This window comes from Callorhinchus milii, unplaced genomic scaffold (genome assembly GCF_018977255.1).
Source record: "Callorhinchus milii isolate IMCB2004 unplaced genomic scaffold, IMCB_Cmil_1.0 Scaffold14, whole genome shotgun sequence".
Lineage (NCBI taxonomy): Eukaryota > Metazoa > Chordata > Chondrichthyes > Chimaeriformes > Callorhinchidae > Callorhinchus > Callorhinchus milii.
Genome location: NW_024704755.1, coordinates 8377751 through 8398854, shown reverse-complemented (window position 1 = coordinate 8398854; position 21104 = coordinate 8377751). Strand labels below are relative to the sequence as shown.

The 21104-nt window shown below is 42.0% G+C and overlaps 1 protein-coding gene across 2 annotated transcripts; it reads left to right on the top strand.

Moving 5' to 3' along the window:
* Positions 1-689: 689 nt before the first annotated feature.
* LOC103176065 (neuropilin and tolloid-like protein 2) lies at positions 690-15930 on the top strand. 2 transcript variants are annotated; one of them, XM_042340313.1, is made up of 9 exons: positions 690-788; positions 4619-4672; positions 5103-5243; positions 6066-6314; positions 6633-6677; positions 6775-6902; positions 9865-10093; positions 11529-11642; positions 14234-15930. In XM_042340313.1, the coding sequence occupies exons 1-9, from the start codon at positions 752-754 to the stop codon at positions 14815-14817; spliced, it is 1581 nt and encodes a 526-aa protein (XP_042196247.1). In that variant the 5' UTR covers positions 690-751; the 3' UTR covers positions 14818-15930. The 2 variants fall into 2 exon arrangements, with proteins under 2 accessions (XP_042196247.1, XP_042196246.1); XM_042340312.1 differs by having other exon boundaries at positions 6772-6902.
* Positions 15931-21104: the final 5174 nt, after the last annotated feature.

Here is a 21104-nt window from a genome sequence, read left to right as displayed (position 1 = left end):
ACCACATACACACACACATACACACGCAACACATACACACACACACAACACACCACATACACACACACACACACACACAACACACCACACACATACACACACACACACACACACGTGCACCTACACAACTCCCAACCAGAGGAAACTTACAAGAGAGAGAGATAACCATCAACGGGATGGAGGAAACTGCCTGAACCACAGATCGGATCCGACAGACCCCCCGACCCCCCCCCCCCCCCGACCCGACCCCCACCCCCCAGGGATGGAGTTAAACCGGTGCGGAAAGTTTGACGCTGCTTTTCTCGAGTGAAACAACGAGTCGTGGGGAGGGGGTGAGGAGTGGGGAGTGGGGAGGGGGTGGGGAGGGGGAGGGGGTGGGGAGGGGGTCTCTTCCCGGATGCCAGACTTCGGCGCAGAACTTAACAGTGCTCCAGTCAGAGCATTGAGAGGGGATTGCGAACCGAACCTCCCGTTGTAAAGGGGATTCGGGTAAAAGAGACGAGAGGACAGAAGAGTGAAACCCTGTGACTGCGCGACTTGACTCCACAGTGTGTGGGGGTGTGTGGGGGTGTGTGTGGGGGTCGGTCACTGGACCATCTTTTTGCATCCGAAGCTGCAGCATCTCTCTGCACCGACCCCCAACCCGAGCACCGGGGAGGAGGGGAGGGGGAGGGCAGGGGGTGGGGGGTGGGGGGGGGGACACAGCGGGAGCCCCTCCACCCCGAGCCCCTGAGCTGATTGACGGGCAGAGATGTTGGCGCTGAAGAGACGCTTCTTCGTGTTAAAAGGTGAGTGCGGATCACAGTTCCCAACGCAGAGGTGTCGGAGCGCCATCTGCAGCTGTTTCTTCGCCCTCCAAAAAAAAAAGCTTTTTTTTAATATAAAAAAAGATTTTTAAAAAACCGCTCCCAAACAAAGAGAGAGAGAGAGAGAGACGTTCCTGGTTTTTTTTTTCGTTGATTAACACCGCTTTAATGTTTTCTCTCTCTTTCTCTCTCTCTCTCTCTCTCTCATCGGAGAGCAACAATCACTTCGTGCAACAAATAACCCGGTGTTGGGCTCAAATTGGGGCTGTGATGGTTGGCGTAGAGATAGATACCCGAGAAACGTGACGATTATCCCCCCCCCCACCCCCCCATCCCATCCCACCCCCCCCCCCCCCCCCCACCCCCCAGTCGATTGCGAGCCGCGAATTTTTTTTAAAAAAATATATATATAATTATAATAAAAAACGAGTTAAAAAAAAATAAATTTAAAAATCGCAGAAAAAAAAAATTTAGACAAATAAAGAAATCCAAAAAGAAAAAGAAGAGCCAAAGATCGCGATGGAGAGTTGTGCCATTGTGGAGGCGACCGCCGGAGGGTAAGAGTCGGGTCAAGGCACGAACTGAGAGAATTAAGTGCCAAAGAAAAAGGGGGTTTGATGTGCAGGTGATGTTGTGTGTTGTGTTGTGTGTTGTGTTTGTTGTGTGTGTGTTGTGTGTGTGTGTTGTGTTTGTTGTGTGTGTGTGTGTTGTGTGTGTGTTGTGTTGTGTGTGTGTGTGTGGTGTTGTGTTGTGTGTATTGTGTGTGTGTATTGTGTATGTGTGTTGTGTGTGTTGTGTGTGTGTTGTGTTGTGTGTGTGGTGTGTTGTGTGTTGTGTGTGTGTGTTGTGTGCGTGTTGTGTGCGTGTTGTGTGTGTGTTGTGTGTGTTGTGTGTGTGTGTGTGTGTTGTGTGTGTTGTGTGTGTGTGTGTTGGTGTTGTGCGTGTTGTGTTGTGTGTGTGTGTTGTGTGTGTGTATTGTGTGTGTTGTGTGTGTGTGTTGTGTGTGTGTGTGTGTGTGTTGTGTGTGTGTATTGTGTGTGTGTGTGTGTTGTGTTGTGTGTGTGTGTTGTGTTGTGTTGTGTGTGTGTGTATTGTGTGTGTGTGTGTTGTGTGTAAACTCAGCACAGGTTTGCAGTCTGGCAGTCTCCCCCCACACAACACACCCAGTAAACAAAGACGAGCAGAAGGGACATCACACAAGAATTGTGAGGGCCAAAGGAAAACCCAAAGGTCCATCCAGTCGGCCTTTTCCAGCGTCCTGACAGGTCCACTCTCACAGCGTCGGGTCCCAAACTCCACAACCGATGCTGTTATTTTCCCTGACGGAGATCTGAGCTCAGGTGCTCACAAGCTCAGGTGCATCCACCTGTGCAGATTGTATCATCAACTGCATATTATTAGGTGCGGGGGAACACGCCTCGTAACATTCATGATAGGAGGAGGAGGAGGATGGGGATGGGGTTGGTGGTGGGGTTGGCATTTCTCTGTCTGGTTGTACCTTTGCTCCAGGAGCTGCTGAAGTAACAGTTCCCCCACGTGTTGCTGCGCTTCGCAGAGCTTCAGTCTGAACCCCTGTGTGAGCACCTCACACCCCAACTGGTGTTCAGGGCTCAGGAATCCTTCTTTGCAGTGTTTCTTTGCAGTGTTCCCCTTCCTCTCCCTCCCCACCCCTCCTCCTCCCCCACCCCATCCCCACCCCTCCAATTATTCTACAAAAAAAAACCCTATTCTGATCAATATTTTGTTTTAAATGCATCATTTCTCAACCATATTCATATGCATAATCATATTCCATGTGTTGCTCATGGGCAAGACTCATAAAACGAGTCGTGTGAGACAGACAGAGAGAGGCGAAGACAGAAGGATGTGCTGCTTAATCTGAATGCTCTTTGACTAGTCTTAACTCCATCCTTCAGTATAAGCACGTACTGGAAGAGAGAAAGACTTATGGTGGAAAGAAGCTGGTGTCTTCACCACAGTCAACTGGATTGCAATAAAGCGACATGAATATATTTGGGGAATCGTGATGTGGGACAGTAAATAAGGACAACCGTAAATTAGTTTAGTGTTGGCTTTTAAGGGGAAATGCCTAAAACCCCAACGGTTTGCCCGCATGCTTTGTTTTGTTTAGCATTAATGCTGTCCAAACGTATCAGTGGTTGCATTTCACAATCCCAAACAGCATTGAACATTTTGGGATCGTGTAGGACATGTTATGGGCCGAGGGTTTCAATCGGATGACATTGTTGAATATGTTTATTCACCCACCTCCACAAATAATCCACACACACACACACACACAAATCTGGATTTGTTTCGTGTGACCAATTCAATTGGCAATTTTTTTGGAGAAAAAAAATCGATTTGGTCTCAGGATGCACCCACCTGTGTGTGAAAGGACTATGTGAGAGAATGCCTTGCCCCATTTTTGAGTGGCAGGAATGGTTTAGGCTCTGTGTTGCACAAAGAACTCAGGGTTTGCCTTCCCCCTGATGTGCAAACATTGCCCATAATACGGAATGCAACCATTGTAATGTGATGACTGGTTTGGCAAACGCACTTTTAAAACCCGAAAGAATTATAATATATATATATATTAAAAATTCTTTGTTACTGTTACGTGAGCACTTCTTCGCTCACCTGGATCGAGGGTGGGGAAGAGTAGGAGAGGGTAATGCTACCCAGGTAGTTACATGATGCTTATATTCCCTCAAACATGCGTTGCATTTGGTCTTTGCTTGTGGTGCAATTGCACAAGACACAGAATTGTTTCTAGTGACTGAGTAGGAGAATGTCAATCTTACATTTACAATCAAAATCCAGATATCAGTTTCATTGCCTCGCAAAATACACATTTTTTTTCCAACAAAACTCCGGATGTCGTGATTTCAGAGCTAATTTTGTACAGAGATGAATCTTAAACTCTTAAACGCCAACTGTTAAGTGTTTTCTCAGAATGGCAGCAGTGGTGGGGTGTTATTTTAACACGTCAACTGACATAAGTGTGAAAACACTTCGATATACCAGAAAATCGCACAGAATATCTAGCTATAGCCGTAACAGTCCTTCCAAGAAATCCTGGATTATTGCTTGTACCTGTAAATCAATTACATTTTGACGTTTGGTTTAAATCTATCACTTCACCATCTCTGCTTTCCTTTATTCTCATCACTTGGGCATTGTAAAAATGTTGGGATATGAGGTTCCAGCATTGTCTAATAAAATATGTTGGGAAGCAAGACCTGTCCTCAGTATTTTACATTCTAATCCTGCAAAAACTTTAGTTTCTTAACGTTAATTGTATGACTGACTGCACCAGACTCATTTGATCACGCTTTACATAAAGCTCACATACTGTTTGGTGCACAGTTCTGTGGATTGAATGCAGTTAATTACTTGTGACAATAAGGTTGGATTATATCCAAAGTGTGTTACCTCCAGCCTCATGCAGAGAGCTTCAGCTTTTGTATTGAGAAGCCTCAGACTCACAAAACCAGAGGCACATGACTTGAAGTGACCTTTTCTCATTCTGGTTCTGCATTGACCACATACCCTACATGTCTCTGTGGGATCTAAACGCTGGGGCGAGATATGAAGAATGGTTTTACTGTCTATTTAGATGAAATACTGATGTACCGGTTTTCGTCTCTGCTTTGATAAAAACAATCATTTGTGCAGTTTCTTATTTTTTTAATATATACATAGAGATATATATATACACTGTACAAAAAAATGAAAAGTGATTTAAATAAATGTTTTTTTGCACTGTTTTAATTTTGTTTCCAATAAATAAAACCTATATTTCTCCCTAGTCTGGTCAGTCATCGTTCTCACCGGGGCGATAGCATCCACGCAGAAGACTCGAGGTACTTTTTTAAAAAAAATAATATTTTGTACTCTCAAACAATTATTGTGCTGAATGACTGTAAGCAACATAGGATCCTCATCCTGCGGTGTGAGCTGGGATCTAAAAGGAAGGACAGTACTGCAGTGAAGTACATTAGAGTCTCTGAGATGTAACCGTGGTCTGTCTCACTGGCAGTCTCTCATCTGGATGGAGATAGGAATGAATCAACTCAATCCTTGTCAATGATGGGCTGCCTGCCAGGCGTTTACAGGCAGCTAGTGCCCAATACATCAGCAATGACAGCCCCCCAGGCACGTCATGCTACATCTACCAGGCTTAGACCAAACTACCTGTTATGTTGGTTGGGTGGCAGCCACCTGTTTGACAGCCCTGATACTGTTCAGGTCCAGGATAACAAAAATATAAAGTGCACTTGTTTCACTTCATAGAGGGACAGAACATCGCAGCGCGTCACAAGCCGGCAACGCAGTGCGGCGTTTGGGTTCGGAACGAGAATGGGGGTTACTTTTCTTCACCCAGTTATCCCCAAACCTACCCTCCCAACAAGGAATGCGTCTACATCCTGGAAGGTACTAATTTCATTTGCAGATTAGCGCTCAAGAGTTTCGGAGCAGCAATTGCACACAAACAAACAAACAAACAAAACAAACAAAGCACAGACTGGACGAGTTGGTATTCTGTCCACTGCAATTGTGCTGTTAGCCTGGGTTTGCGTTATGTAACTTGTTAAGGCGCACTTTGCTGTCGTTTTTTTTTAATCATATGCCTGGCACCTGAATAGTAATGGACATGTATTGTCGCAAAAATAAATGAGCCCTGGCGTTGAAATATTTAGGTTTTCTTTCACAATCGCCAATTTATTTGTTTTTTTAAATTAATTTTTGGTCAGCCGGACATGTCTGACACATGGGGGAATCCCATCACCAGGTTTAAGAGTATCCAAACCAAACTGAGGATTTCATGCATCCCACCAAACACATGGAAATCATAGAGATAATAATAATAACAATAATCCTTGCAGTTGATATAGCGCCTTATCACGTCTTCTAGACGTCTCAAAGCGCTTCACAGAATAAACTGTAAAGTGAATTGACTGTATATTTGTGGGCCAAACCGGCAGCCAATTGTGCACAGCAGTGTCCCACAAACAGTTGTGGATTGAGCGACCAAATTATTATTTTATTTTAAATTTTTCTTGAGGGGTTATTATCGGGCGTGTGGAGTAAGGAAACTTGCCCAAGGTTTCGCCCTTGCGAGGCGAGTTCTCTAACTACTGAGCTACCAATTGATAGATTGTTGGAATGGAATGAGCACCCTCTCCTTGGAGGGAGGCATCTTGCTTTTATCCTTTTACAAGCCCCCAACTTACCAAACCTCTGCTGTGTTCACAGCGGCCCCACGTCAGAGAATTGAAATTACCTTCGATGAACCTTACGACATCGAAAAGTCCTGGGACTGTAGATTCGATAACTTGGAAGTGAGAGATGGGCCATTTGGATTCTCCCATCTGATAGACCAATACTGTGGTCAAAAGAGCCCAGCCGTCATTAAGTCAACCGGGAGATTCATGTGGATAAAGTTTTCCTCAGACGAGGAACTGGAAGGAATTGGATTTCGAGCAAAATATTCCTTTGTGCCAGGTGACTAGATAATCCAGTTTGACATTTGCAGGATATACTGTATTTACCAGCATCTGAATTATAATAACAATGTAATATTATTCCTTGCATTTGATATAGCGCCTTATCATGTTGTTGATTCGTCTCAAAGCGCTTCACAGAATATACTGTAAAGTGAATTGATTGTATATTTTGTGGCCGAATCCGCTCAATGTTGGAAAGATTTGACTTTGGGACAAATTGCTTCAAAATAAATTTGTAAATTACTATTTACAAATACTAAAGTTCACTTAAACATCCCATTCAAATCGACAATCTAACTTGTGATTACTTTTGCAGATCCAGATTTTATTTACCTGGGAGGAATCCTGAATCCCATTCCAGGTATGGTAATGGTAATCGGTTAATATTTTCAGATTAATTTATAAAATGCAAATTGTCTTCCTCCTTTATAAAAAAAATCCATCTTTTGCCTCAGCAGACTGCCAGTTTGAACTGGCGGGGGCTGATGGAATTATCCGCTCAAGTCAAGTGGAGCAAGAAGAGAAAATCAAACCAGGAGAAGCCATTGACTGCATTTGGACGATCAGGGCTCCACCAACGGCTAAAGTATGTAATGTAGGCGGCACGCAAGGCACATAATGTTAAACAATACTGACGAACCATATGAGTCCTGTTTGACTGTTTGTGGGACATTGCTGTGCGCAAATTGGTTGTCCCGTTGGCCTACAAAATCCACAGTCACTACACTCGACAGTAAATCCTATGAATCACTTTAGACATTTCGACAACATGATAAGACACTATACCAAATGCAGGGATTATTATATAGCTGGATGATTATATTGAAATACGCTGTGCTAAAAATGAATGCATAATAATACTAATCCTTATATTTGATATAGTATCTTACATTGTCATCACAATGTCTCAAAGCCCTTCACAGGGTATACTGTAAAGCATAATGATTGTATTTTGTGGATGACTACTGCAGCCAATTTGCACAAACAATATCCCACAAACAGTCACAAAGTGAATGATCAATTTTATTTAAGGGATTGTAGTCCAGGACGTCGGGAGAAACTCCCTTCTCTTTTCAAATTGCGCCGTGGGATTCTTAATGTCCACCTGAACAGGCAGACGGTCCCTTGGTTTACAACAACAACAAGATTCCATTTATAGAGCGCCTTTCACGTCGGGAGGACGTCCCAATGTGCTGTACAGTTGGGTCAGGACCCGAGCATGGGAGAAATGGTCAGGGTGAGGGGAGGGAAGGGAGGGAGCGAGGAGGGGGTAGAGAATCGAGAGGGGAGCTGAAGGCACGGTCAAAGAGAAAGGTCTTGAGACCGGCCTTGAAGGAGGAAAAGGAGGAGGCGGAGAAGGCACTGGGGGATGGAGTTCCAGAGCCTCGGGGCTGAGAGGCTGAAGGCCCGGCCACCGATGGTAGGGCGGTTGGAGCGGGGGATGTTGAGCAGACCGGAGCCAGAGGAACGGAGGGTACGGGCAGGGAAGTAGGGGGATAGTAGGTCGGAGAGGTAGGAGGGAGCGAGGCCATGAAGGTGAGGATGAGGATCTTGAATTCGATCCTCTGGAGGATGGGGAGCCAGTGGAGGCGAGCGAGGGTGGGAGTGATGTGGTCGCGAAGCCTGGTGCGGGACAGTACACGAGCTGCAGAGTTCTGAATGACCTGCAGCTTGTGGAGGGAGGTGCGGGAAGGCCGGCGAGGAGAGAGTTCCCATAGTCCAGCCTTGAGGTGATAAAGGCGTGGACCAGAGTTTCAGCAGCGTGAGGGGTGAGGTAGTGCCGTAGTCTGGCGACATTCCGGAGGTGATGGAAGGCGGTGCCAGTTGTGGCGCGGATATGAGGGAGAAAGGACAGCTCAGGGTCGAACAGAACACCGAGGTTCCTGACTGGCTTTGAGAGGTGGAGAGTGCAGCCTTGGATGCTAATGCTGTCAGCGCCTGAGGTGCGGAGGCGCTGACGTGAGCCAATCAGGAGGGCCTCAGTTTTACGCACGTTGAGCTGAAGAAAGTTGTCTCTCGTCCAGGACTCAATGTCGGACAGGCAGCTGTCAGGACATCGGTGGTCGTGGAGTTGAGGGTAGAGGAGGAAAGGTAGAGTTGGGTGTCATCCGCATACATGTGGAAGTTAACCCCATGTCTGCGGATGATGTCACCAAGGGGGAGCATATAGAGGGTGAAGAGGAGGGGACCGAGGAAGAGCCCTGAGGGACACCGCACGAGACAGTGCGGGGGCCGGAGGAAAAGCCATTCGTGGAAACAAAGTGAAGACGGTGGGAGAGGTACGACCTAAACCACTCAAGGAACAGGGCCTTGAAGGTTGAGGTGGGAGGACAAGCGGTGGAGGAGGATAGCGTGGTCGACCGTATCGAATGCTGCCGATAGGTCTTGGAAGTCGAGGAGGCAGAGGGAGCCCTGGTCACAGATGGTCAGGATGTCATTGGTAACCTTGACCAGGGCAGTTTCTGTGCTATGGGCAGCACGGAAACCCGACTGAAGGGGTTCGAATACATAGATCCTAATTTAGGATCCTAATCCTAACTTGAATTCATAACCTTCTGTCTCAGGCAGACTTTCAGAAAATTAATGAAAAATAATGGTATGAATATGCATTAAGAATATTATAAAACATTTAGATACAAAAGTTCCAACTGGAATATTTTGATTAGCAATCAAACAGTTGTGATATGTGCATCAATGACTAATGCGCAAAAAGAATTGTCACCATTTCTTTCCCGACAGAAAGTCATTGATTTTCATTGAATTGTGATTAGCATGAACTGTTCCCTGAAGACACAGAGACTGAGGATTACTGGCAAATTGTTGTTTGACATTTAGCCACTTTACTCCTACAACTTTTTCTTCACTACATAACCTTTAAACCATGCTTCAAATATGTTTGTGATATTTTACAAAATCAGTGTTCATATCTGTAGAAGATATAGCTGTAAAATGTCAATGTTCATGTTGTTTATCACTGTACCTTTCATAAGTAACTATTTAAATGTTATTGATCTTAAGACTCACAAAAGGATCATGTGGCTGCAAATGTTTTGATTTATTCACGGTGTAAAATTACTTGATAAATCCTTTTATCAAAGGGGGCGTTGGTCCTTCCTCATTTTGGTTGCTATAAACCAGCATTACAGATAAAATACAGGAATTTTAAAGTTGGATTAATAAAGCTTTGTGCTTGGCATTAATCCCCAAAATCTAAGGCTTTTGGGAAACTGAATTGGTACTGCGTGAAATATTGTTTCAGTGGTAAGGAAGCAAAATGGAAACTGTATTTTTCAATATATACATACTATAGCTTAATGTCCTACAAAAAGTAGATCATATGTTATCAAAGTTCAGAAGATTACAACTTCAGGCGTCAAATTCCAAGTTAGCTCTTCCTTTCACTTTACAGACCTGACAATGTATAGCATACTTTATGTGTGTCTTTTAAATATAACAATAAGCAGCAAAACTCCTGTATCAGTTGAAAAGAATAAACGTAAGCATAATATTTGTCTTTCACTAACTCCAGATGTATTTCTCCTTGATAGATTTATTTGCGCTTTCTTGAATATCAAATGGATCACTCGAATGAATGCAAGAGAAACTTTGTTGCTGTCTATGACGGGAGCAGTGCTATTGAAAACCTGAAAGCAAAGTTTTGTAGTACGGTGGCAAATGATGTGATGCTGAAAACTGGCGTTGGAGTGGTCCGCATGTGGGCTGATGAGGGCAGCAGGCTGAGCAAATTCCAAATGTTGTTTACTTCATTTGTAGATCGTAAGTAGCCCTGGCTCATATAATATTCTCTCATTATATTCGATGGATCTCTTCATTATCTGTTTATTATTGGGTAACAGTTAACCTCACACGATAAAGCAGCTTTAAGAAGCCTACTGAACGCTATTGTAAAACTGCAGTATCATTTCCATGCCAAAAATCACACTGGTAATTTCTTTTAAATGAGTTCCTCCCAATTCCGGTTTCAGTATTGAATCAGTTGTAATTTCAGACTATTGCATGTGCTGAAACCAGATGTTCACTGGGAAACAGATTGCAGCTGTGGGAACTGATTTTGGATATGATCTTTAACAAGCTTTCAGAGAGAGAGGATCGTCAACTCCCTATCTTGGAACTCAATTTGAATCCAGGTCACACATATAGAAAGAAAAGTGCATCTCCATTGCACTCTCGTAATGCACTATGCCACCGAGTCACCCAACATGAACATCAGTAATTGATGACAAGTCAAAATGCCTCATTCAATGAAAATCAATGGGATTGCTGCATTCTCCTTACAAATTGATGTAATAATGTCTGTTTGTGTGAATACGAACTTATTGTTGGGACTCTGTTTTAATTCTGAATTTACTCCTGAATTAGACAAAGACAGAATGTATTTATTGTTACTGGACTCAATGGACTCAAATCCTTTTTTTTAAAATAATTAAAATGAATAACATAGAAGGAAAGAAATTATATATTACACGACATGGTTTTCAAAATAGATCCTTAAGAACTCACAAATTATTCACAGTTAGATGGCATTAGTTTGAAGATTTTTTTAAAAAATAATCGATTTTTAAGTTAGCTTAACCTTTCGCCTGCTGATTAAAAGGAGTTGCACACAAATGGTGAAACACCTATTGTGATTTGTATTATTTGAGCTAAAACAGATGCAGTTAAAGTTCTCCCAACGGATCAGTACACAATGTGGAGCTGAACCATACAGGCAAAAAGACTTCAGTTCAATCTCTGATCTCGGCCTGCGGCATTACTAATTGTCCGTGGTCTGAAGAGAAGAAAGGGAGTCAGGAATCCTGTTCACAATCGCTAATCTTTCTGCCCCGCTGTGAATTGACTGTATATTTTGTGGGCAAAACGCGGTAGCTAATTGCGCACAGCAGTTGATTAATTATTAATAATGGCTATGAATTCATAAGAGCTAATAATCAATAAATTGCATTAATCTACACAAATTAATAAATTTTACATGAGAGATTTGCTTCATGCTTTCACTGCACAAAATGCATCTGTTGCGATCACCTTACCTTGAACTAACCTTTTCAAAGTGTCCATTTACTGTATTGGGTTGATTGTGGTTGCTCTATCTACTTTCTTACCAGTCACGGATGAATGGCTAAGCACAGTAATACATTGCTTCTTGTATAAGATTTGAAATACAATTACTGTGTTGCACTTTATGGTCTCACAGCACCCTGCCAAGACAACACATTCTTTTGCCACAGTAACATGTGCATCAACAATTCTTTGGTTTGCAATGGAGTGCAGAACTGTGTCTACCCATGGGATGAGAACCATTGTAAAGGTAAGAATACAAGAATAATCTGTATAGAAATGAAGGACCTTGTTTGCCTAGAGAACACAGTGCAGTGGCATCTTCACGTTGCCATTTTTGTTTAGTCGAAAATGTAATTTGTACATTTTTTTATATTCTCCTGTACTCTCCTTTCCTGAAGCTGGTAACTCTTGCTCATTCTCATAAACTCAAAAGATTTTGCTGTGCTTTCAATGATTCGGTAAGCCAAGGTCTTATTTACTTGTTCGAGCAGACTTTAAAATACCACATTCTGTACTTGTGATGGCCTCTGTCTGAATAATAAAATATGTTTTGAAATATTTAATATTCCCAAAGACCATTCAATATTAAATACCCATCTACTGTCCAGTATCCCGTGACCAGTGGGTTTGGTCAAGTGTATTTGAAATGCAGCAGACAGGAATAGAAATGTTATAACATGCAGGATTTAATAATAATAATAATAATAATAATAATCCTTGCATTTGATATAGCGCTTTTCACGTCGGGAGGACGTCCCAAAGCGCTTCACAGAACATACTGCAAAGTGAATTGACTGTATATTTGTGGGCGAACGCGGCAGCCAATTGCACACAGCAATGTCCCACAAACAGTCGTAGATTGAAAATGACCAATTAATTATTGTTTTTGGTTTTTGAAGGGATTATTATTAGGCGTGTGGAGTAAGGAAACTTGCCCGAGGTTTCGCCCTCTGCCTGGAATTGAACTCAGGTCTCTCACTTGCAAAGCGAGTGCTCTAACCACTGAGCTACAGGACTCCACGAGTCCTCTGGGACTCTGGGCACAGAGTGCTTTTGCATCTACAATGGATGAATTAATGCACATCAGGATGAAAAACATGTGTCTTCAGCATACTTAGCATACTTAGCTCCAATGATCAAAAACAGTTATTTTATCAAAATCTTCCAGAATTTTTCTATGCTTCCTGAAACAACTATGGTCCACAATTGAAATTATTTTGATTTAAGTGTGAAACTATGCCCTAGCAAGAGCCAGCACCTTTAAAAGCAGAGAAAATTGGCAAAATAAATAATAATTATGTAACAACATAACCAATAACTGATACTGACCATGTAACAAATGGCAATTGATGTGGAAATTAATGATATATAGGAGAATAAGCAGCTAATGTGGTGCATATTATTCATTTATACATTGGCTGCAAATTACTATTGATAGGTTTGTGCCAAAATTATTCAAACAGATTTTATGTAACAAAAATGTTCTGCATACATTTCTGTAATATTAAAACATGATCAGAGATCCACCACTTAGAACATATTAAGATCATGGGACTCTTAAATTCCCTTTTGAGTTCTAATAGTTTGTACCCCAGTTAATTTGCTCCAAATAGCTTCAAATGAAAATCTGAAGTATCAGGCGATAAGGAAGATGCACTGCCATGTACTGTAATAAAAATAATAGCATTAAAACTGAATTTGTGTAAGTGTCCAAACAGACAAAACTCAAGCTCTGTCTTTTGATATGATCTTCTCACCTGCAGATAAAGTCGATCAGAGAATAATGAACACTTTAACAGGAGCAAGAGATATCATTACACTGAAATGAATGTTCTCTTTAACAGTTATTAGCTCTGTCAGTTTTATGGGTAGTTGCTGATAACTTGATAGATTTTAGATAATGGTACCTTTCAGAGGAACCTAGAACTAAGCTGATGGAAAACAATGTGCATTACGGATCAAACCCAGAATCTATTCTAAATAAGGTGCCCAAAATGTTCATGGTCAAATACTCATTTGTGATTCAACTGGAGTCATCCTTTCCTTTTGAATTAAATGCATAAACGTTATTTATTCCAATCTCAGTGTGTTGCTGATCCATACAGACAAGCATTCTATTCCTAATCAGCTCTATGTGCATTCTAAGATGAGTCAGCTCATCTCAACCGCGCTAGCATTAGGGATGGTATAATTGTCTGCAGCAAGACAGGCATCTTGCTCCTGATCACAATTCAGTAACCTCGACTGCAAAGTGTGTGTGGTAATCTTAGATAAGTACAGTTTGGGCACAACTGTCATGCCAACTTGCCAACACACACGGACTAAGCTCTCAAGATTGGGCCACTCGTGAAACTGTAATAATAATCCTTGCATTTGATATAACGCCTTAACAAGTTATTGTGATGTCTCAAAGCGCTTCACAGAATATACTTTAAAGTGAATTGACTGTATATTCTGTGGGCGAAACTGTATCCTAGAATGAATCATTAGGAAGGCCAATAGAAAATTGCGGAAATATTTGCCCAAAATTGCAAGGTGGGGTGGGGGGGGGGTAGCGAATTTGCAGCAAAATTTGATGGAAATTGCGAGGGGCAATTGGTGCTATTGAGGTACATTATAATAATAATATTATAATAATTATAACGCAAACCTATGTTTTTTCACTTTTTTGTCTGGAACATGCACTGAGTTCATGACTCAATAGCTTCAGGAAAGGAGTCAGAAAATTGGAGGTGGAAGAGACATTCAAACAGATATTTTTTAATATATTCAAAATGATCCTCTTGTGCCTATTTACATTGAGAGTTTTTACACATTTGCATATTTGTACCTTTTCAGAAAAGAAAAAGTCTGGACTCTTTCATCAGATTACCAAAACTCATGGAACTATCATTGGTATTTCTTCAGGCATCGTTTTGGTGCTTCTTGTCATTTCTGTGCTTGTACAAGTGAAACAACCTCGGAAAAAAGTTTTGGGTCGGAAAGCAGCTTTTAACAAATCGGGGTTTCAAGAAGTGTTTGATCCCCCGCACTATGAGCTGTTTTCATTGAGAGATAAGGAAATATCAGCAGATTTGGCCGATTTATCCGAAGACTTCGAGAACTATCATAAACTGCGACGATCCTCATCCATTGCTTCCAGGTGCATCCACGATCACCACTGTGGCTCACAGCCATCAAGTATAAAGCAGAGCAGGACTAATTTAAGCTCAATGGATCTTCCATTTCGGAATGACTTCACACAACCACAGCCAATGAAGACATTTAATAGCAGCTTCAAGAAAAGCTGCTATACTTTAAAACAGTCACAAGACTGTCCAGAGCAAGTCATAGAAGACAGAGTAATGGAAGAGATTCCTTCTGAAATCTACGTACATGGGAGAAATGATACTGTTCAGCGTTCAATGTCCATTGACTTCTGAAGTTTAATTGCCGTTACACATGCATTTCTGGCTTCTTTTTCACTTACCAAGTGCTACTCTGTCACTTCAACATTTCATTTAGTGATTGACATAGTCCTAAAAGCCACGTCAATGACATACATCAAGCTGGGTCTATTACCACAGACTGTTTGTCTTGCCTCTGCCCTTCTCTATGGGATCATTTCTGTAAAGTGAACTCCCTGTACAATTCTTTCTACAAGACCGCTGTGTTCTGAAGCCTGTTAATATTGTATCATTGGTTGGAATTACTGAATGTAAGTACGCAAAGATTTCTTTTAAATCTTTTGTATCATGCTGTTAGCCCATTAATCGTAATACAGTACTTCACTCCACTGGAGAAAAGCTTTTTGATTGATGTATGAGACATTGCACTGCAATTATTTTAAAAGTATCACTTTTTTAAAAAAAACTTAAAAAGCATTTTTTTTGTAGACTTTGCTATACCCAATGGTTTTGAATGGCAGAATTATTTTAAACCTTATTTCCTAAGTTTTTTTTAACACCAGTTAATTGCACCCAATTCGGATTGAACAACCACCTGGAATGAATTACCATTAATCAATTGACAGGATCATGTATTTGCAAGTTTAAATAAAAGGCTTATTGAAATGTAAATGTAGTTCTTGAGTTCTGTGCACAGTATTCCGAATGCAACTGTTCTGTATTACATGTATTGAAAAACCTAATATTCTACGAAACCTCACCCAATGTCCACACATACATACTTTCAGAGAGACAAATATAATGATCAATATAATGCTGAAACCTTGATTTGTCTCTCTCTAGCCTAGTATGCTGAGGCCAACTGTAGCACCCCAACAGATATGTCAGCTGCCAACTCAGTACAGATTGGGCATCAAATTTGGAATCTTCTTAGTTTTTCTGGCTCATTTTTTCTCTAGAAAGTTATGTTAGCAAATGAGTGATTGGGTAGGTTATATGTTTTCTTTCTAAAGTACCCACTGTAAACAGATCGATAACTAGCTAGAACTCTACAAAGATTGCCTATATTCACATCATAGCTGTAAGCACATCAACTGTTTTCAAGCAATAAACAAGAACAATGTTGATTGAGGATGAGTTAGCAGCAGCCTGATCACATCTAGACAAAATTACTCATCCTTGGCTTAGTGAGATATGATACGAATTGTATTGACGTGCAGTTTGCCAAGTAGTTGCACTGGATTTATGAGACTGCATTAAAAGCATCATCTCGTATAAATTACAATTTTATTTTTTTGTAGCCATCACTTGTGCTATAAGATATAAAAATATGTATATTGGAAGCTTGAACATTCTAAACACTGTGTCTGCTGATTTCTTCTGCGTATTTTATTGCAATCTTTCATATTTTGATCAATAATTCAGCAATATCAATTGACAGAAACACAATACACAACATAGACTTGTGTCTGGGAACAATTGCAACCTTGCAACCTATCAAGCTACCGGCCCATCTCCAACCTCCCTTCCTGTCCAAGGTCCTGGAACGAGTTGTCGCCTCCCAGCTGCACTCTTTCCTCTCCACCCATTCATTATTCGAACCCTTCAGTCAGGTTTCCGTGCTGCCCATAGCACAGAAACTGCCCTGGTCAAGGTCACCAATGACATCCTGACCATCTGTGACCAGGGCTCCCTCTGCCTCCTCGTCCTCCTCGACCTATCGGCAGCATTCAATACGGTCGACCACGCTATTCTCCTCCACCGCTTGTCCTCCCACCTCAACCTTCAAGGCCCTGTTCCTTGAGTGGTTTAGGTCGTACCTCTCCCACCGTCTTCACTTTGTTTCCACGAACGGCTTTTCCTCCAGCCCCCGCACTGTCTCGTGCGGTGTCCCTCAGGGCTCTGTCCTCGGTCCCCTCCTCTTCACCCTCTATATGCTCCCCCTTGGTGACATCATCCGCAGACATGGGGTTAACTTCCACATGTATGCGGAGGACACCCAACTCTACCTTTCCTCCTCTACCCTCAACTCCACGACCACCGATGTCCTGACAGCTGCCTGTCCGACATTGAGTCCTGGATGAGAGACAACTTTCTTCAGCTCAACGTGCGCAAAACTGAGGCCCTCCTGATTGGCTCACGTCAGCGCCTCCGCACCTCAGGCGCTGACAGCATCAGCATCCAAGGCTGCACTCTCCACTTCTCAAAGCCAGTCAGGAACCTCGGGGTTCTGTTTGACCCTGAGCTGTCCTTTCTCCCTCATATCTGCGCCACAACTGGCACCACCTTCCATCACCTCCGGAATATCGCCAGACTACGGCACTACCTCACCCCTCACGCTGCTGAAACACTGGTCCACGCCTTTATCACCTCAAGGCTGGACTATGGGAACTCTCTCCTCGTCGGTCTTCCCGGCACCTCCCTCCACAAGCTGCAGGTCATTCAGAACTCTGCAGCTCGTGTACTGTCCCGCACCAGGCTTCGGGACCACATCACTCCCACCCTCGCTCGCCTCCACTGGCTCCCCATCCCCCAGAGGGAATCAAGATCCTCATCCTCACCTACAAGGCCATTCACGGCCTCGCTCCCTCCTACCTCTCCGACCTACTATCCCCCTACATACCTGCCCGTACCCTCCGTTCCTCTGGCTCCGGTCTGCTCCACATCTCCTGCCCCAACCGCCCTACCATCGGTGGCCGGGCCTTCAGCCTCTCAGCCCCCAGGCTCTAGAACTCTATCCCCCAGTGCCTTCGCCTTGCCTCCTCCTTTTCCTCCTTCAAGGCCGGTCTCAAGACCTTTCTCTTTGACCGTGCCTTCAGCTCCCCTCTCGACTCTCTACCCCTTCCTCGCTCCCTCTCTTCCCTCCCCTCACCCTGACCATTTCCCCCATGCTCGGGTCCTGACCCAACTGTACAGCGCCTTGGGACGTCCTCCCGACGTGAAAGGCGCTCTATAAATGAAATCTTGTTGTTGTTGGACAGTTCAAAGAATTTTTTTNGCATTTGATGGTAATGACATATATTTTCAGGCTCCAGGCTATTTTATTCTTCAATTAATCTATAAACTGTAGAATTCCAATCATTATAGCGCATATTTCAAAGACTTGAAAGATTGTGCTTGTTATGTATATGTGAAAGGGTCAATTTAATTTCACTTCCATTATACACACAAACTTTGCCATGAAATGCCTTCTGTGCTTCAATTCATCTATGTATTGAATTTTTCTGGCAGTTGAGGTGTATGCCTGCACATAATAAAGTTTAAAGTCTATACGCTGTAAAATTACAACAATGGGCATTGCAAATAGGGGAGAAAGGAAAGTTAAGACATGGAATTTTTTTGGATAAAGTGTTGCAATTTGGTCAAAAAATGTTTTGGATTTTCACAATTCATCTCCAAAAACACATCATAAATTTAATCTGTTAATTTAGGACATTTAGGAATCTGAAAGATTAAATAATTTTTCCAATAAATGTGATAGTCCACGATTGTTATTCTAAAGAAATCTATATAGTTCCTGTTTACAATAAACAATCTTTGATGATTATTTTGTGTCAGACAATACTAGTAAATTAATAATTTATATTTTGTGTTATACAAATGTTTGTTTTACATGCTCTCTTACATTATAGAGGCTTAAACTATACCATTCTTCAGCGCTCCAAGACACTACCCAGCATGAAGGATTCCATATAAATTCAAGTGGTTGTTTTAGTATATCCTGTTCAAAAATTACTATTGAGAGAAAAAAGGGAGTGCACCAAACTATGTCCTGGCTGACAATTCCACAGATAATTGTTTGTCATGCATTGTATATGCAAACTGGTTGTCATCATGTTCACCTAAAATGTACACATTCACTTACAAAACACACATTCACCACATTTTAAAATACATCCTGTGCTGTGCCATTCCATTGTAAGGTGCATCAAACCCGAGCCTGATCCTATTTTTACTCACTGTACACAGTGCATTTTTCCTATTTGAACTCTGTTGAGAAAACATATGCCTAAAATGTTTTCCCCTCTGTCACCTGAGACTGATTCTAGCTCCACTGTCGTCTTGCTAAGATCAGCTAACCCAGCACAGTGCATGGATTGAACCTGGGGACCTTCACAGTCTGAAGTTTCTATTAGTCTGAATAAACCCACCGAGCCATCAAGGGAGCTTATTGTCCTCTTTTAATGCCTGTAGCTGAAACTTCATTAACAGCAAAATATCAGGACATGAAAATATATTTTATCTCTAGTTTATAATAAAAACTAATTTAAATTGATATTAGAAAGTCAAATCGGAAACACACTGCTAAGGAAAAGTTCTAAAGCTTTTCTTAAGCTCTGCATAGACTTCTGAATTCTGATAAGTCTTTTCCCATTACACTGAAGTATGTGCTCGGAAAGTGCAAGTAAGCCTACAGGGGAATTTACACTCTCTTTCAAATCAGATTCTTAACATCTGGTGACTGAACTTCTCAGATATTGTTAATGTCAGCCGTTCCACCATTATTGGTGTTAAAGTTTAGAAGAATATTCCAGCTGTACCACAGTAGCTTCTAGGAATCAATAGCTATGTTGCTTGCAAGGAACAATGTCTGGGATTATGAGATATTCATGATTTTTGCAAAGTAAACACATTCCCCCCCCAAAAAAAACTAACCTTTATATAGTACAGTAATGTCCAGATGATCTGCTAGCTATATCCTAAGCAGTCAGATATTACAATTAGTGGATATTTCTTCATTACCAGTTGTGATTGACTTACGACCTCTGATACCCCAATGTACAACATTTCGCATTCTTCTCCAAACTCACTGTTTAAGAACAATTAGCAGGTAAGAACACTAATTTGGTTGAGGTAATGTCAGCAGCCAAACAATCCTGCTCTCCCAACTAAAAGAAGCCAAGGAAGCAGAAATGCAATAGAATGGGGAAAGAAGACAGAGAGGTGGAAGGGCAACTGAAGGCACGACCGAAGAGGAGGGTCTTGAGACTGGCCTTGAAGGAGGCGAGGGAGGAAGCGAGGTGAAGGGACTGTGGGATGGAGTTCCAGAGTGTGGGGACAGAGAGGCTGAAAGCCCGGCCACTGATGGTAGGGCAGGTCGGGCAGGAGACATGCAGCAGGCCGGAGCCCGCTGAACGGAGGGAGAGGGCAGGTTGGTAGGGAGGACGTAGGGGCATTCTAGAGATTTGCTCATTTACATTTGATAGAAAGGGAAGAAACACTTTAGAACCTTCCCTCAGGATATTAAATATTGGCGCAAACTACCTGATGGAGCCGATTGTATTATGGTCTGAGAAGGGAACGGACATGATTGGCTCAATCTCTTTGTATCAGGAGGTTGGAATCTCTGTTTTATTAAATTGAACTTGTTTACTTGTGATTTTAATAACTTTGCCGTATGATATTGCTTCCATGTTTTATTTATTCTTCTGAATTAAATTGAAACAGAATGTAATAGTCTGATACTTCCATCAAGCCATCGCTTGGTAAACTAATGCTACTGGGTGCTGATGTTCACTGTTATTTGCTTGTAATGGAATTCTGAAGCTATATTCAGACCTTTCTTGCATAAAAAGTGAATTTAGCTTAATTATTTAAACAGTTACCTTGTGTTGAGTCTCATCTCTAGCAATTTGATTACCCAGCAGCCTTAAGCTCGCTCAGTTCCCAGCAGCAATAATTGTTGAGAAGTGATAAAAGACCTACAATTAGCCTTAGGAAACTTGCTCCAGAAAGAGAAGAATCAGCCAGGATTCCTGTTGTTGATGGCTATCCGGGAACACCCTCCTGAAAGGTACAAACAAGTGTGTAGAATCCAGGACAGCATTTGACTCGGCTGTGATTATCTTTCCATGGCCTTCTTTCGATGGTCAAGCAATCAGGAAATATTCACTGTCCATCCTTACAGATGAATAGTTTCAACTTGTGTGAGGTACTGGGTGGCAATCAGGACTAACTGAACACCACACGGCATGAGTTAGTCCTATAAGGAGAGAACAAACATCCTGGATATATTAAATAAAACAATGTCAATCAGTTTCGAGCAACACGGGGAGGAGATACTTTGCTTCTGTTTAATTATATGACTCATATTTAATCATTGTGTTGTGTGAATAGCAATTTGACTGCTTTTAGAATTTTACAAATGAATAGATTAGGTTTAAAGGCATTAAAACATTTGTCATTTTAAAACATTTAGGATACGGCCAAATGCCACACGCTGCATAATTATTTTTTAAAGTTGGGACAATGAAATTGGAAACAAAATTAAAGTCTAATCTGATAAAGTTTGTAATGATCTTATATTGTATTAATGCCGCGCT